The sequence below is a fragment of the Diplotaxodon limnothrissa genome, linkage group LG12 (genome assembly GCF_057381915.1).
Source record: "Diplotaxodon limnothrissa isolate DT_005_m linkage group LG12, D_limnothrissa_male_GT1.1, whole genome shotgun sequence".
Lineage (NCBI taxonomy): Eukaryota > Metazoa > Chordata > Actinopteri > Cichliformes > Cichlidae > Diplotaxodon > Diplotaxodon limnothrissa.
The window spans coordinates 14917179-14933186 of NC_140607.1; the positions used below are offsets into that span (position 1 = coordinate 14917179).

A 16008-nucleotide genomic window follows, 5' to 3' on the forward strand; every position below is an offset into this window, starting at 1 on the left:
TTGCAGCAGTTTTTGCAGAGCAAGGTGAAGGCCCAGCATCCAGCTATGGGGTGTTACTGTAACATAAGCAGCGTTTCTGAAATTGAATCAATACAAATTGTGCCTGCTAAATGCTATAATGGATTTTTTTTTTCTAGTCCATGATTCATGTGTAATCAATATCTGAAATGCTGCCTAAGTGCACATGAGGCACATTGTTTCACTTGTGATAGGATATGTGCTTTGCTATCTCTGACCATTACTGCGTAGTCCAAAGACTTGGAAAAACAAGAGCTCCTTCTGTGGAAATGATTCGTAGCTAACTAGGGAAATGCTTTATGACCAGATCTTCATAAACCAAATGTATTTCATAAGTCATGTATATACCCCACTTTTGAATGGCGGCGTTTTACATAAGAACAAGATTTTTCGTATTGTTTTTTTTTTAAAATTGCCAAATTGAAAAAGATTTTAACATCTTGCTGTTTTTGCAAATAATTCTTAGTTTTTCGCCAGTAAAATTTGGATGTCACTTGTGTGTAACACAGCTGTGTTATTTAAATTTACGTCAGTAAGAATAAAATTCCTCACTGCTCTCCTCTTTTCTTCCATAGTGTCTTTTCTGTATTCTGATTAAAAGTTTCTGCTGATAAGGAAGATTTCATTTGTTTGTAGCCAGCATTGCCAGGAAACAAAAGACTGTCTCCCATCTCTAAATAATACACTGTTTATTGTTTTCTAAAATGGTCAAGAAAAAAGTGAACAGTTTAATACCTGATTTTTTTCCTCTCTCCCACTACCTTTGCCCTATAGATTCTAACATTTGAGACCAAGAATCCGGTAGAGCTTGCCGAGCGTCTGCGTGCTGTCTGTGGGAATCAGAGCAATGCATATGCCCGTCTGCTGGAGTATCGTCTCAATGCCCTGCGTGGCCTGTGGGGGGCGCAGCGGCAGCTGGCCCTGGAGGAGCAGCAGGAGCGAGAAGGGACTGGAGGGGCTGATGAGGAGACCTTGGCCTTGCTCAAAAGACAAGGTCTGCTCCAGCAACCCGAGCAGGCGCCCTTCACTTCCCGTGTCGGCCTGTTGCTGGTCTTTCCCCTTTTACAGTCCCAAACTCGCAGTGACCCAGCACTCTGCGGTGTCACAGCAGAGGTACTGCTAGCTTGCCTCCGGGACTGCCAGCCGCTGAGCCTTAGCAAAGAGCCCGCTGACTGCCTCAATGGCCTGGAGGGACTGCTATGCTCCTGGCTAGAAGATGGTGCCCAGGAGTCAGGCCCAGTGCATGGACACACTCAGCCGCAGATCCTACAAACGCACAGACAGAGGGAAAACGCTGCTGCTGCACTCGTGGCACTTGCCTGTGCCAGGTGAGACCATCCGTTCCTCCTTGCTGTTCTACCTGCATCCTTCTTAGGATCATTCTGTTTTTGTCTTGTCTTGTCATTTACCATTTGTCTTGTAGACAGTGTGCTGTACTAATGGTATTCACTGAATGATTACATACAAGATCTCATTGAAGTGCAAAACCTGTGAAAATAAGCTATCAAGAAAAAACAATACTCTTCTTAAGTGGCAATTTTTGTTATCAGGCAATAACATTAAATTATTAACTTTTTTTCTTAAGAACCACACAACGCACTGTGGTAATCTTGCTTTGATATTTGTAATGTAAGATAAAGAAGTAGTTGAGATTTTGGTATGATTTTAAGCTTATGGATATGAACAGACTTTTTGGCTCCATGAACTTGTAGTCAGAACTACACTCTGTTGAAGTAAGATAGTAGTGCTGTTGGAAAACAATACTTCTTTTTTTCTTCTTAGTTTCAGTCATTGTTATTAACTTCATTAGGCAGCACAGGGGGGCCTTGTGTGTAGGAGATAATTCGTGGCAGCTGCTTTCTAAATACTGATGTTTGGTTTAGATGAGGGCTCTGCCTGAGAATAGCATGCAGAAAGCAGGACAGGGCGATTGACTTTAAATTTACCAGGTTTTTACCTGCACTATTTTCACATATGTCCACATCGGTTTCAGTAAACTTCACACAGAGTTTGTACAAGGGAGATAAAATGTAAAAGACATTTAAATGGATAGTTCTACATGTACTCACATCAGGTATTGTCTAGAAACATTCAGGAAAACAGCTTTAATGAAGCTGTTTTGCTCTTCATTGTGCCTTGTTCATTCTCTAGAACTCTTCGAAAATATATCAAGACTTTACCTTGTTTGGTGTTTTGATTGGATAGTGGGGAGCTCTGTCTTACATTCTGGTTCATAATCTCCCACAGGTGTTCATTTGATTTGAGATCTGGTGAAACTTCTGACTCATATAAGTTACATACTTTCATTCAGTGTTCCTTTGTACCCTATTGATGTGGAGGCATTGTTATCCTAGAAAAGACTGCTCACCTCAACACACATAAACACAGAAATATTATATTATAGGCTAAATGTGATAACTCAGAGCACCTTTATTATGATTTAAAGTGACCTTTTCCTTTCAGGGGACAGGTGGACCCAAACAATGCTTGTAAATTGCGCCGTTACCCTTACCCTTTCAACTTGTCAGACATATTCATGTATTCTTGCGTGCAAAGAACAGAAGCAAGCACACAAAAATATATCTGAAGAAGCTAATCTTTAATCTGGTTTGTTTGTTTTTTAGTTTTTCTGCACAGATGAGCAGAATATCCTTGTTTGTTTAGTTTTTGTATTTGTGCCTGAGCTCAAGCTTCTGTTGGTGACAGCTGATCTTGACTTGTCAAAACCAGAACTCTCCACTCTTTGTTCACCTTCTGTTGAGGCAGAGAGCTCTTTGTTGTGGGGAACTATCTAGCCCTGATGCTTTTTCACCCAGCAGTGGAAGCTAATTAAAGGGCTATCAGCTTTAACCACCCTCTCTCCCCCCCTCCACCTCATCTGGAGTTGGTTAGTAAATTCTCTGTATAGGAGGGCTATGTAAGCAAATGGACTGCACAGGACGTTGATATCAGCTGTTTAGATGTTTACATAGTATGGCATTGCGGGGTTCACTTTCATGAGGCTTGCATTGATGGTGTCTCTCGGTCTTAGTTGTTGATTTTAATACTCCCAGTAGCACTATTAAATGTTATTATAAACATACGAGTGATAATTTCATAGCTTAACCCTTTCTCTGGTACAAGCATTGGGTTTTAGTTGATTTCGTAGACTGTTTTTAGAATTAAAATACACACACCTGAACGTGGTCCATAAGTTAATTAATTCTTGACTGAGTAAAATCTGTAAAAGTTAAGAAGATTGCTCAATGTGGCATAATCTCTTTTAAATTTTTTAAATTTACATCAGATCCTGCCCATAATTCATGCCAAGTTATTATTCCTCTTGCGGCTCCAGGAAAGATTAACAATGAGTTTTCACTTGTGTTTCACGTTGAGCTCTCTTGAATAATCTGCCAAACTCATTTCTAGGGGATCCCTGAAGACCTTCATCCACACAGTTCACCTGCTGCAGAAACAAACTGATCTGGGCCACCTCCCTGTGTCAGACGTACTGTACAGGTGAGGGAAACTGTTTTGATTTAACTGAAAGACAATGCCTAATAACTTCCCCAACATGTAACTACATTATATTTCTCCTGTTCAAGACTTTTGCTCCTGGAAGGAGGCCCGGGGTCTCCATCCTGCCTCTTGGGGGGAAAACACTGTGTTTCCTGGGGTTTTGAGGACATGCTGCCCACACCAGATAATTCTGCTGGAGGAGCAGAGAGTAAAGGTAGAAAACAATTTCAGAAAAAGTTTTTGTGATACTTAAAATGAAAAGATATAAATAATATGCAGCCATGGTTGAAAGTTTTTAGTTCTCTGGAATGTAAGTTGTGGAAAAGATGCTCCTTGTCTCACTTGCCATCATAATACTTCCTTCCTGTTTTATTTATTCACTGAACTTGTTTGAAATGCATCTTAAATCCAAGCAATTATCAAGGGTGGAAAGACCATTGTTCCTCTTTGGGTTTCATTCGATGTCACATATAGAGAAAACATTTTGTCTTGAGTTGAAACTAAAGATCTTAAGTGGATAAAAGAGAGGAAGTGGAGTGATGTCTCTCTGTCTCACAGATGACTATCTGACGTGTGATGGAAGCTGAACAGGGCATACTGTACATCTATTTTTATTGAGCCATAAAGTAAATCTGAGCATTTATTTTTCAAGCTAAATGGATCTGTTCATTTTAAGTCTTTTTTTTTTAAATTTTTTTTTTTTATCAGATCTCTGAAGACATCACTATTTCTGAATTTGCAAAAGTCTGCAAAACAAAGACTTGGTCCACTTTTTTTGCATCCTAATTCTCTTGCCTGGTTTTGTCCACTCTTTTGTTGATCCCTGCCCCTACAGGTTATTCAGCTGTCTTTGATGTTTCTTTCATTTACCTCCTACTGAATTCCATTGGTGCCTGTGTTTTGCAGATACTGACCTGGGACGCTGTCTAGCCACAGATGGGCTATATCTATATACCACTAACTCCTCTGGGAGAGGACTCAGCAAGCTTGGCTCTGGTTTACATGGGACATTGAGGTAATGTGACACTACCTCTAGCCTCCATTCCTCTCTCTTCAGCATTCAGAGAACAGAGGGAAGAAAGAATGAAGCAAAAAAAAAATCACAAAAAATACTTGTGCACTGAAAGGCATTATTTCCTAGACATTTAAAAAACATTTCCTATTGTATATAGTTATATTCTCTCATGTTACTGATTTATTTGGTTTATTTAATTTAATGATATTGTAACGAATTGCATACTTTGCTGAAAACTAGATCCTCAAATAATGTTTTTTAGAGCTGATTGAGCCCAGAATTTGTCCAGAGACATTATGAGGGTATACATGCATTATTGGTCAGCCAGCTTCTGAAGGGCAAAGCACACTGTGACCTTACAAAACAGATATTTGGATTTCAACTGCAACGTAAATGGTTGTAATTCTAGCTATTGTTTGCAAAGCAGCTTGTATGAAAGAAGTAGCACGCATCAGGCCAGGGTATTGCTAACTGCATGCTTTAAGTATCTTTGGGGGTTTTTGTTATTTGTTTTTGGGGGGGTTTTTAATCGGTCTCAGAAATATTACCTTAAAAAGCTAAAATTCCCATTTGAGAATTTGATTTAAATTAGAGTTAAAGACAGATGCTTTGAGTACCGCCTTGCAAAAAGAGACAGAGTTGCAGTAAGCTGCTTGTGTCCTGATGGGAATTTGTACTGACGCTGATTAACCCATGCTGCTCGTCTCACATTTTCTCTTCTTACTGTGGCTATTCACAGCAACACTCAGTATGACAAGTAGCTTCCCAACAGTTAGACAATATGCTGTCAATAACTTGTCAAAGTCTACTCTCATTAAGGTCAACAAAGCAAAGTGACTGCGTAAAAAGAAGGAAGGCACACTGTCAGTTTTTATACGATCAACACATACCGTACATTTCTGGATTCTTATTGATTGTAAGGTTTGATTTAATTTGTGGTAGCTACAGGATTTGACCAAAAACTCACAGTTGAGTGACAAATTAAACAATAAACCAACAAAATGTTTTAGTGAGCTGCCTGAGCATCTTTAGTATGACTTGGAATAAACTCCAAATGCAGACCAAAGGAATCAGTGCTATGTGTTTGTATAGGGGATTTGTGTATTGTCGAAATGAAGAGTTGGAGCCCGGCTGGGTGGTGTTCAGCAGCGGCCGCCTCCTCCACCGTCCCTCATCCTTTGATGCCAAGCCACATCAGCTGTGCCAGGTCATTGATCCATTCACCCTCCAGGTACTGTCTACTTTCATTACTCTATTTTAAGATGTATGTGGACTTATTCTGTAAATTCTGTAGATGGGATGTATAATCTCAACAGATCATGAAGTTCTTAGTGGGAGAATGTTTTTCTTTATTCATCGCAGGTACAAAGGACACAGAGGGGTACTGTTTAATTTGGTATCTCAAAATTCAAGTATAACTAATACCTAAGGCTAATTTTCACTCTTTTCTCTTCAGGTGTGCCAGATTGTGCCCATGCCAGCCCATCACTTCCCCGTGGGCAGCAGCATGACCACACTGCACCTCTGCTCAGACGGAACCTATCTGTACTGGGTGTGGTCCCCAGCCAGCCTCAATGAGAAAACACAGAAAGGCCACTCTGTCTTCATGGATGTCTTTCACTTGTCGGTGAGTATCTCGTGCCCTGCAATATAGTCTCAGCAGTATTTATTTTGTCTGTGTCTTCATTAAATCTTTGATGTCTTCTCTCTCCTATACATGGTGCAGACACAGACAGGGTTGTGTGTTGCAGACATCTTGCAGGAGAGGGTTATCCTTACTCGCAAAGAAGGCGAGTCCTCCAAGTGCTTGAATGAACTTCTCTTAAGTCGAATGTCACGCTTCCGGGCCTCCCATTCTGCCACATTGGCTGCTCTCACAGGCTCTGCAATCACCAACACTGTCAAAGAGGAGCAGTCTGGTAATGGTAGAGAAACTATAAATATCCAAAGTTCATACATGCTGTGATTCATTTGGATGATGTGGTTTTTAAAATATTTTGTTGAATCCTTTTGTAGCGGTCAATACTAGCTGTGGACTCCCTCTAAAGACTCTGAGAAGGACCCCGATGTATGTTTGTGGCACCTATCTGGTAATGCTGGTTTCACCTCCTGGTGTATCTGGGAGCTCTGCCACACGCTCCTTGTTTGGAGGTACCAGCAGCCTCTCCTCACTTAAAAGTAAGCGCATGCAAACACATGCACAGGCTCACTGCTAAATCCTGATTATGTTGAGTTTTTTGTCACTTGTTTTTTGGTTACTTTTTATTTATTTTATTTTTAATTTTAGAAAGTCTGACACTAAGCTTACTAGCTGCCTGTAGATATTCTGTATAAATCTGATTAAATCTGATGTTCCAAATAAGTATTAAGCATCATTTATGACAGTGGCTAATTGCTGGTGAATACACAGCATTTAAAATAGTAACATCTTGATGGGTTAATGAGTTAATGTTAATGGTTAATGAGAATTTTGGGAATGCCCCACCCCCCACTGCTTTGTATCATAATTTAAGTCATGAGTTTATTAACTATTGCTCTTATGTTTTTCGTTCAGTTTTGGCCTCCAGTCTGGTCTTTAACCTGGCTGATGGTCAGTTCAGCAGTCGCGCAGACCTCATTGATGCTCCTGGCAGTTCTTTAGGCAGGGGAGCCCAGGTGGCAGGGCTAGGTGAGCTGAAAACTTGTCACATTTTACTTCTACTTACGTGCGGCAAATAGTCACGCACTACATAACTTTTACTTCTGCATTCTTTGAAGGAGCGTGTTATGATGCACTGAACAACTTGATCTGGACCTGCTCCAGTGATTACATAGATCAGTGGTGCAACCCCGGGAACCAAGCCTTTCATCATGTGTGCCATAGACTCGGTGTCAGCCACGTCATCAAAGAACCCAAAGGTAGGTGATGTAAACAACAAGTGGCTTGTTTTATAAGATTAAATCATAAAAGTGACAGATCTGCATAATTTGTCCTTTAACAGAGGAGACTGTGGCCACTGGCGAGGTGATCAACCAGCTGCTTCATCATGTAGGTGCTATGTGTATCCACCAGCTCAACTTGCTGGCAGCCAGCAGCAACAGTTTGCCCTTGGGGGCCTTACTGGGAAAACAACACCCCATTGAGGCCCGTCACTTCAGCAGCATCTGTGACATTATGGAAAAGGCCATGGTCAATGGTGACACCTGCATCATCCACTGTATCTTAGTTGTGTTTCAGGTGATTTTTGGGTGCAGCTGAATTTTGCCAAAAAAACCTTTAGCATTTTCTGTGTGATTCTAACGTTGTTGTGTATATTTTCTACCATTTACAGGTAGTGTTTAGGTTTTTCAATCCTCAGTCAGAGCAGAATAGGGAGAGTGTGCGCCGTGCAGGACTCCTACTGTGGCAGCTGCTCATGGCTTCAGTGGACCAGATAGGAGCAGAAATTCAGAGAGAAGTCTGCTTGGCTATTAGGTAAGTTACAATTACTCAAAGACAGAAGTAATAGTTGGATTTGTGATCATGATTTCATTTTAATGAACCTTTTTTTTTTTTTTTTTTTTACCTCTTCTCTGTAGCTCAGGCCTCAATATTTTGTATCAGGGGGAGGCTGAACTCAACAAACTACTGAAACTGGTTCTAACCGAAGGTGATTGACAGCTCAGGCTTTAATTTAAGTGACACCTCCTGTATTTTATTCTCATTATTTCTCACATGGTGTATGTTTTTTACCTTTAATATTCAGGTGAAAGAAACAGTGGATTGTCTCAACTTCGGGATGTCATCCTTACAAATTTGGCAGAACAGTTGCAGAAGAATAGATTTGGAAGTGAAGAGGATGACCACTACAGGCAAGTGGCAGCCTTGTGGCAACAATACTATCTTTTCTCTTTAGATCTGTGTTTGTTTAAAGTTGTGGAAATCTGTCTTCTTTTACAGATTGAATGATGAGCTGCTGCATTGTATCCTCAAGACTGTAGTCCGAGAATCCTGCCTCCTCATCACCAAATGTCAGACTGTCGCCCGAGATGACTTCCAGAAACTGCTCTCCACTGTGCCAGTATGAATATCAATTCAGCAGCACTTAAATGCTATCAATCCAGACTGGAAGATTGCATTCATACAATTTAAGATGGTTTCCCTTCTCTCTAGGTGGTCTCACCTAGTCTGCGCTACCTCATGGCTGTTCAGAACCACCTCCTCAGTAATACCATTCTTATCCGTCCGGATGATAGTGATGACAGTGACAATTCCCTACAAGGGGAAACAATGAAGGTACAGGTAAACATCCCCTTTAAATACCCCTACCTTTTTGAAAGTGGAGTCTGTGTGTGTGTCAATGAGAGACCAACACACCAAATGAAGCAATGGCTTTTGAAGTTCTTTAAGGGTAATGCTGAAGAGTTTGTGCGCAGTGCAGTTTTTTGTGATGTCATTTATTATTTGTTGAAAAACGGTGTGTTCATACTCAAGGTTACTGATGACAGCAATGAAACAGAACAATCTAGAGTTTGTTTTTAATCTGTTGGCATGGAGTATGTATTAATAGTTACATATTGAGTGAATGTAATTACTGAAAATCTTGGAAGCAGTGTTACGTAAGTGTGGGCCTACTCTGTGTCATCCTCAGGAGCTGCAAAGCAGCATCCTGTCCTTAGCAACCAAAATCCTGGTGGGATGTGATGAAGTATTGGAAACCCTACAGCAGGTCACCACTGCTCTGATTAACAGCGACATAGCTGACAGAGAAACCAGGTGAACTTTTAAATACGTTTGCTTGATTCCTTTAAAATCTTTTTACCACTTATGTTGGAACATTGCACGAAGACATTTGAAGCCAGTTTGTATCACTGTAAGACCAGAATGTACCTGTCAGAAATTAAACTAGACATGAAATTCGCTTTGTTGGGTCTTGTGTACTATATCACCATGAAAGAAGATTTAACTGAACCTGATTAATGCTGATCTTGTTAAAACAAAATGGAACAGTGAGGGAGGTGGTATTTATTAAAGCAGGTTCTTAGAATCACTGTGCCAGACTTTCCTCTTCTCATCTTGTTTTTTTTTTTCTGCTAACAGCAAAACTAAAATTTTCACTTGTTTTTTATCTTCATTTTGTTAAGGTTGAAAGGCTTGGAACAGATTACCAAGGCCACTATGCTTGGGCACCTGCTGCCGGTGTTGCTCACCTCTCTGATGCACCCAAACCTGCAAACCCTCACCCTCGCTGATGCCCTCATGCCTCAGTTGGTGCAGTTGGTGCTCTATACCAGCCAGGTCAGTTTTGTCAGTCAAGGAGGAGATGGTTCTTGTATATTTCCTTGAGTAGAAAAAGCAGCTGTTATTAAGTTGCTTTTTTCCACTCTGTTTTTCAGACTGCCTTGTTACTAAAGACTCAGTCTCCGCTTTTTACTGAAGAGTCTCTGCCTGCTGGTGGCTCTCTGGGCCAGGGAGCAAAGACATGCACTGCTGATGACAAGTGAGTTTTCTAGATTTCACCATAAGAATTAAGCCAGGGAGTGTTATTCTGCATAATAAATATTTTGAAGAGGTGATTTTCTTCATGGCACCGGCTGTGTCTTAAGCTCAATTTTTAAAATGACTAACTTATTTGTATCATAGAATTCTTGATGAACGTGAAGAGCCTGGCTTCCTGACAGGACTGAAGATCCCTGCTCCATGGGCTGCTGGGAAAACAGTAGAGACTGTGCATCCTGTAAGGGACAATTACAAATTCAAGGAGACCGTACACATCCCAGGAGCCCGGTGCCTGTACCTTCGCTTTGATTCTCGCTGCTCATCACAGTATGATTATGACAAGGTAATGACTCTTCCTGTGTACGAGCTGGAGACACAATCATACTTCACCTTTAGACATCTTTTTGTTCAGTTTCTGAAGAATGGTATTGTGGATTTTTTTTAAACAAATACATTCTCTATTATTATAGTTGGTTATCTATGCCGGTCCCAACACCAATAGTCGTAAAGTAGCAGAGTATGGAGGAAACACTCTGGGTTATGGCAGTCGCAGTGTCCTGGGAACAGGATGGCCCAAAGACCTTGTGAAGGTAATAAAAGCAAGTATGAATTATTCATTGATAGATGTTCATAGATAGTTTGAAGAGCTACATTTTGCTCTGTGTTCTGCTTTAGGTTGAAGGAGACACAGTGACATTTTCTTTTGAGATGAGAAGTGGACGTGAACATAATACCCCTGATAAAGCCATGTGGGGGTTCTCCTGCACTGTCAGAGCTCAGGTAACAATTCAAATGTCGTCAACATCTCTCTCTATATAATTTATTTATTTATTTTTACTTTTTGAAGTAGTCTGAAGATCCTGTATATCTTTTTTTGTTTTTACAGGAGTCATCAGAAGATGTCTCTGGAGGTCTCCCCTTTCTGGCAGACCTTGCGCTGGGGCTGTCAGTGCTGGCCTGCTCAATGCTCCGCATTCTGTATAATGGGCCAGAGGTGACAAAAGAGGAGGAGGCCTGCCATGATTTGCTCTGCTCAAAGCTGCTGCAAAGGTAACGGAGCTAAAATAAAATGTGTCCCATTAATAGTAACTAAATGTGATGCACATGTAAGGATTACTACATATTCTTCTTCGGTATCTAGTTGAGTCACAGCTGAGCTGCTAGCAGCCTAAAATGAGTAAAAAGAAATTTCCCTCTAGGTGTCAGTGGCAGGTGGAAGCAAATGGTGCCATCTCTCCAGCCCTCACGCCCAGTCCTTCACCTCTGCCACTCACTATTGAGGAGGATCGGGAGTTCACTTACCCAGCTGACGTGCTCATCCCACCTCCAGGCCTTATGCCAGGGACCTACTTTGACTTGCCCCGAATTCGCCTTCCTCCGGGCATCATGTCTAGGCTTCGAGAAGTGTCCGGAAGGGCTCGACCACAATTCCGCCCAAGCATAAAGTAAGAAATTAATTCTTTCAGTCTTGACAGAGTATGGCATCTATATACTGTACATGGATTTGTCACTCTCCCTAAATGGTTGAGACAAACACCCCACAAATTTAGGGCTTCTGGTTTTTATATATTCTGAAGGAAAGTCAAGAGTCACAACAGAGTTGATATTAATATCAAGGTTTTTGTTCATGTTAATTCACTTCACAATAATTTTTAGCTTGTTCTTTGTTTTTTGTAAGGGAGGTGATAAGACCAGATGTTATGGAAGAGGTAATAGTATCTTGCGTGATCAAACATTTGAGCCTGGTGGATGCGCTTCAGTCACTCGTCAACTACCAATACCGCGAGGATCACACAGAGGAATATGACCTGCTCTGTAAGATCATGGCTGAGACCTTTAAGAAGATTAATGCTATGGAGCGGCAGCTGCAGGTAAGTTTATGCTGACCATCAAGGTTTTTTGAAAACAGTATTTTATCGATTAATTATGCTTGCAACAAGTGAAAGATATTGTTGTATTTTCAGTTTTTGTTCATGCTATTAAATAAGAGGTTAAGATTAGAATTCTTTATTTGAGTAGTTTAATTTATTGGGTTAATTTATTAAGCCAATTTTCCTCGGGATGAATAAAGTATTATCAATCAGTCAATCAATCAATCAATCAATCAATTGTTTAAGTTCAAATAAAGTTAATGTTAAAGAGTACCTACAAAAAAGAAATAAGAATATCTAATCTTTCTAAAAAGAAAGAGTACCTATAAATAAATAAACAGACAGACCTTAAGACAAAAAAGAGTGGAAGACTAATACTGTGTCTAATCATTTCCTGTGTTGCTTTCAGAGTGTAGCAGAATTGGAACAGAAATGGCAGAATGAGGTAGAGGAGGCCCAACAAGGAAAACTGGAGAACAACACGCCATTTTTTCACGACTACCACTTCTTTGAGGTAGACTGCCACAGATACACTAATTTCTGTAATCAACCAATGATAAGATCTCAGTTATTTAAGTCTGTTCTTTTTGTGTCTTTTTGGTTTTATGTCTCTCGTTTTTTTTCTTTTTTTTAACATCACCAGAACAAAATGAAGGAATTGGAATTACTCTGCTCACTGAAGGAGGTCCCACTTGATTTTAGTGATTTGGAAAATGTTGTCCTTGCTTTGAGGCAAGTATTAATTATGTAGCTCATTTACACTTTTACAGGTCAGTTCGTTTTCTAACAGTATTTATTTGCAATAACAGGGAGAAGTTCTTTCAGGAGGTGAACAGTAAACACATCAGAAGTAGCAGCCCTCTTGCTAAAACTAAAACTCTGGTGAAAAGTCTAATGAACCGCACTGAGCTACTGCTCCATGTCACCATCGCTCCACATTGCAGAAGTCTAACCAGCACACCTGCTGGCACACCAGGCCCAGGTAAATGCGTATCTGTTTGTCTGCCATCTTTTGTTACAGGTGTTGTTTCCAAGTGATGCTTTGCTGGTTAGCAGGACTGAAATTAAAGATTTCTTTCTTTGAACTCGTGGTTTTCAAATTTTTGTTGTGCCCAAGGCACATCAACGAGAGTATAACTTTTGATTATACTGTCAGACAAAGACACGTTCAGGCTATTTGAGTCAAGCATCTTATCAGATTTTATTTTTTTTTTGCATGAGTGTTGACTGCACTAGCATATGCCTTACATGTATTGCCTTTTCAAAGCTTTTCATACAATCTAACCAACTGTCTTGCTGCCGCTGGTTCATACCCAGTGTGTGATGGCTTTTTATTATCCTTTGAAAACAAGTACATTCAAAGTACTGCACCTGAAATTTAATAAGTCACCCAGAAGTGTTTGTGAAGTATAATGCAGTAATAACATATGGTTATGCAACTCACTGACCACTATTTGGAAACCACGGCTTTAAATAGATGTTTTAGACCTGTGATTAAAATCATCTACGCTCCTGAAATATTAAGATTTAAGCATATGGCTACTGTTATGTAACTCAGACTTGGGATGTTTCTCCATTGGAGAAAAAAAAGCAAAGTTTTTATAGGTATCTGTGTTTCTGTGTAATTAGATGTCAGTAACTGTTAAAGTTTGATTTTCACCCAGTTCTTCTTCTGTTTTTTCTCAGCCTCTCAGTCTGTGTCTGATGCCAAGACGGTGATCCCCATGGTGAAGCAGCCAGTCTTCTTGCGTAGCATGTCTGCACCTTCTGACTTGGAGATGATTGCTAACCAAGACTTGGAGTTTACACATGCGCCACAAAGGTATTCTTCTGTCTGTATTAGATAAAAAGAATGCAAGTAACTTATAGGAATAAGGAGTGTTTGACTGTATTTGCAAACCTTTTTATCTTCAGAAGGCGACACCACCCTACTAGTCATCGCAGCAGCTCATTTACCCTGCTGCAGTCTTTGGCCATAGAGGACAGCCGAGACAAGCCAACATACAGTGTGCTGCTGGGACAACTCTTTGCCTTTATTGGAACTACACCTGATCAGGCTGTAGGTTTTTCACTCTTGCCAGTGCTTTAAATTTATTGTTTGGCATAGATGCATTCAAATAAATGGATGGAATTCTGATTTGCATTAAGGTAATTTGTAGCTCTTTTGTCTGTAGGTCTCAAGCAGTAGTTTCCTGTCTGCTGCGCAGACACGTTGGCGGCGAGGCAGCACACGAAAGCAGGCGCTTGTTCATATGAGGGAGTTGCTCACTGCTGCTGTTAGAGTTGGTGGAGTCACCCACCTAGTAGGACCTGTCACTATGGTACTGCAAGGTGGACCAAGGTAAGACTAGAGGAGGAACAGCAAATGTAAATTTGAGTGTACTCTGATTATGCACACTGATGAAATATAAGAATATATATATTCTTGTAGTTATGATTTTGAGCTGTCAGGTTAAACTATAAACAAACATTTGGAATTGTGTTTTTTTTTTTTAACTTTTTGTTTGTGTGCCATCTGTGCAGGATTGAGGAGCTGACCTGTGGGGGAATGGTAGAGCAGGTGCAGGAGGCCTTTGGGGAGACCATGACGTCTGTAGTGTCACTATGTGCACGCTACCCAATTGCTTGTGCCAACAGTATTGGCTTACTTTGCACAATCCCTTACACCAGGCAAGCAAACCTATTTTAACTTATCTCGTTTAATATTCCTGCAACCAAGGCCTTGATTGCTTACCCTAATTTTTTACTTGTGTTATCATAGGAGTGAGGAGCAGTGCCTCGTTCGCAGTGGGCTGGTTCAGCTTATGGATAGCCTGTGCAGCTTAAGTGGGCAGAGGGAATGCAGTTCAAATGAAAAGCAGACCAAAAAACAGAAGGTGGCCACCATGGCTTGGGCAGCCTTTCAGGTGCTGGCCAACCGATGTATTGAGTGGGAGAAGGTGGAAGGTATGAAAAGTTTGTAGATACTTTGATCAAATTCCTAAAAGGCTTTTTTTTTCATGCTGTAAGATGAAATATTATGATTATTGTGATGATGGATTAACAGTCTTTGCTTTTACTCTTCAAAGGTGGATCTACAGATGCAGTTCATTCAGGTCTGGCAAGACAGGTATCCAGCCTGCTGACCAATCACCTGGCAAGAGCCACAGAATGCTGTGGGAATCAGGCAGCCGGCAATGATGCGTTACAGGATGTGCTCAGTCTGCTCAATGATCTTTCCAGGTAAAGTTTATCTCATGTAATTTTTCTGTGTGTTTTGGGTGTTCATGGTAGCACTGTCATAATGTAGTAGCTAAAAGAAATGATGAGAAACCATGATGTGTAGAAACACTGAAAAACTTAAGTTTATTTATCTTAGCTTTTGGTGGATCAAGATTTTTAGCATGGACATCTGCTGGATCATGGTGATTATAACTGGGATATAAAATGAGATAAAGACTGTAATAAATCTAATAAAATATAATAAAATTCATAATATATATTGAGGATATTAAAATGTAATTTATTTTTTCTTAGGGACAAAAGCAAAGTGAATAAATATTACTGATATACACAGAACTCTAAATATCACATTGCTATATTAGGGCACCAATCTGCAGTGACTTATTAAGCCAGCTGCAATACCAGACACACCTGGGACTCGAAGCCAATGATTGAGTAGTGCACTCTAATGGAACAGCTAGCGGTAACTCATGGTGCAGAGAGAAGCTGAGAAGCCACAGAAAGAGTTAATAACAAATCAGCAACTATACCAAGAATTAAGTCCTCAACAGTCAGCCTCCCTGCAGTTCTTGCAGTTCTACAGCATACTGTAATAACAGCCAAACAAGAGCATGTGAGAGACAGAGAGAAAAAAAACTCCAGTTCACTTTGTGGTTTTGTTTATCGAAGTGAGTCTCCAAGTGTGTGAGAGAAGTAGCTACAACAGTAGAAAAATGAATGCTGGTAATAATGGTCACCTTACCTTAGATGATCTGAGGCTGAAATGTAGTAGTTACTGAAAGAGAGGAGAGGCATAAAAAACTGGTATTGAGACTGACTCTATAGCTATATTGGCCTTGGATTGTGCGCCATGTATTATCATGTTTTTGTTTTTCTAACACTTTTTTTTGGTTATTAATTATCACCTGTTTTTGTATATCGCAACA

At 40.4% G+C, this 16008-nt stretch overlaps 1 protein-coding gene across 2 annotated transcripts in view; it reads left to right on the plus strand.

The window, feature by feature from the left end:
- The window catches only part of hectd4 (HECT domain containing E3 ubiquitin protein ligase 4), a 37786-nt gene that overhangs the window by 2941 nt on the left and 18837 nt on the right, over positions 1-16008 (plus strand). The window contains exons 2-35 of one of the 2 annotated variants that reach the window (XM_085367175.1): positions 793-1346; positions 3427-3516; positions 3603-3730; positions 4423-4531; positions 5624-5762; positions 5988-6158; positions 6258-6456; positions 6548-6709; positions 7086-7199; positions 7289-7429; positions 7513-7748; positions 7843-7985; positions 8090-8160; positions 8257-8362; positions 8451-8571; positions 8664-8792; positions 9142-9266; positions 9635-9788; positions 9887-9990; positions 10134-10332; positions 10460-10579; positions 10665-10769; positions 10876-11039; positions 11189-11434; positions 11668-11860; positions 12270-12374; positions 12504-12596; positions 12674-12842; positions 13547-13682; positions 13775-13919; positions 14035-14201; positions 14384-14530; positions 14622-14806; positions 14929-15082. In XM_085367175.1, coding sequence (XP_085223301.1) covers positions 793-1346; positions 3427-3516; positions 3603-3730; positions 4423-4531; positions 5624-5762; positions 5988-6158; positions 6258-6456; positions 6548-6709; positions 7086-7199; positions 7289-7429; positions 7513-7748; positions 7843-7985; positions 8090-8160; positions 8257-8362; positions 8451-8571; positions 8664-8792; positions 9142-9266; positions 9635-9788; positions 9887-9990; positions 10134-10332; positions 10460-10579; positions 10665-10769; positions 10876-11039; positions 11189-11434; positions 11668-11860; positions 12270-12374; positions 12504-12596; positions 12674-12842; positions 13547-13682; positions 13775-13919; positions 14035-14201; positions 14384-14530; positions 14622-14806; positions 14929-15082 — 5324 coding nt within the window. The remainder of the gene's footprint in view (positions 1-792; positions 1347-3426; positions 3517-3602; positions 3731-4422; positions 4532-5623; positions 5763-5987; positions 6159-6257; positions 6457-6547; positions 6710-7085; positions 7200-7288; positions 7430-7512; positions 7749-7842; positions 7986-8089; positions 8161-8256; positions 8363-8450; positions 8572-8663; positions 8793-9141; positions 9267-9634; positions 9789-9886; positions 9991-10133; positions 10333-10459; positions 10580-10664; positions 10770-10875; positions 11040-11188; positions 11435-11667; positions 11861-12269; positions 12375-12503; positions 12597-12673; positions 12843-13546; positions 13683-13774; positions 13920-14034; positions 14202-14383; positions 14531-14621; positions 14807-14928; positions 15083-16008) is intronic. The other variant, XM_085367176.1, reaches the window with a different exon arrangement.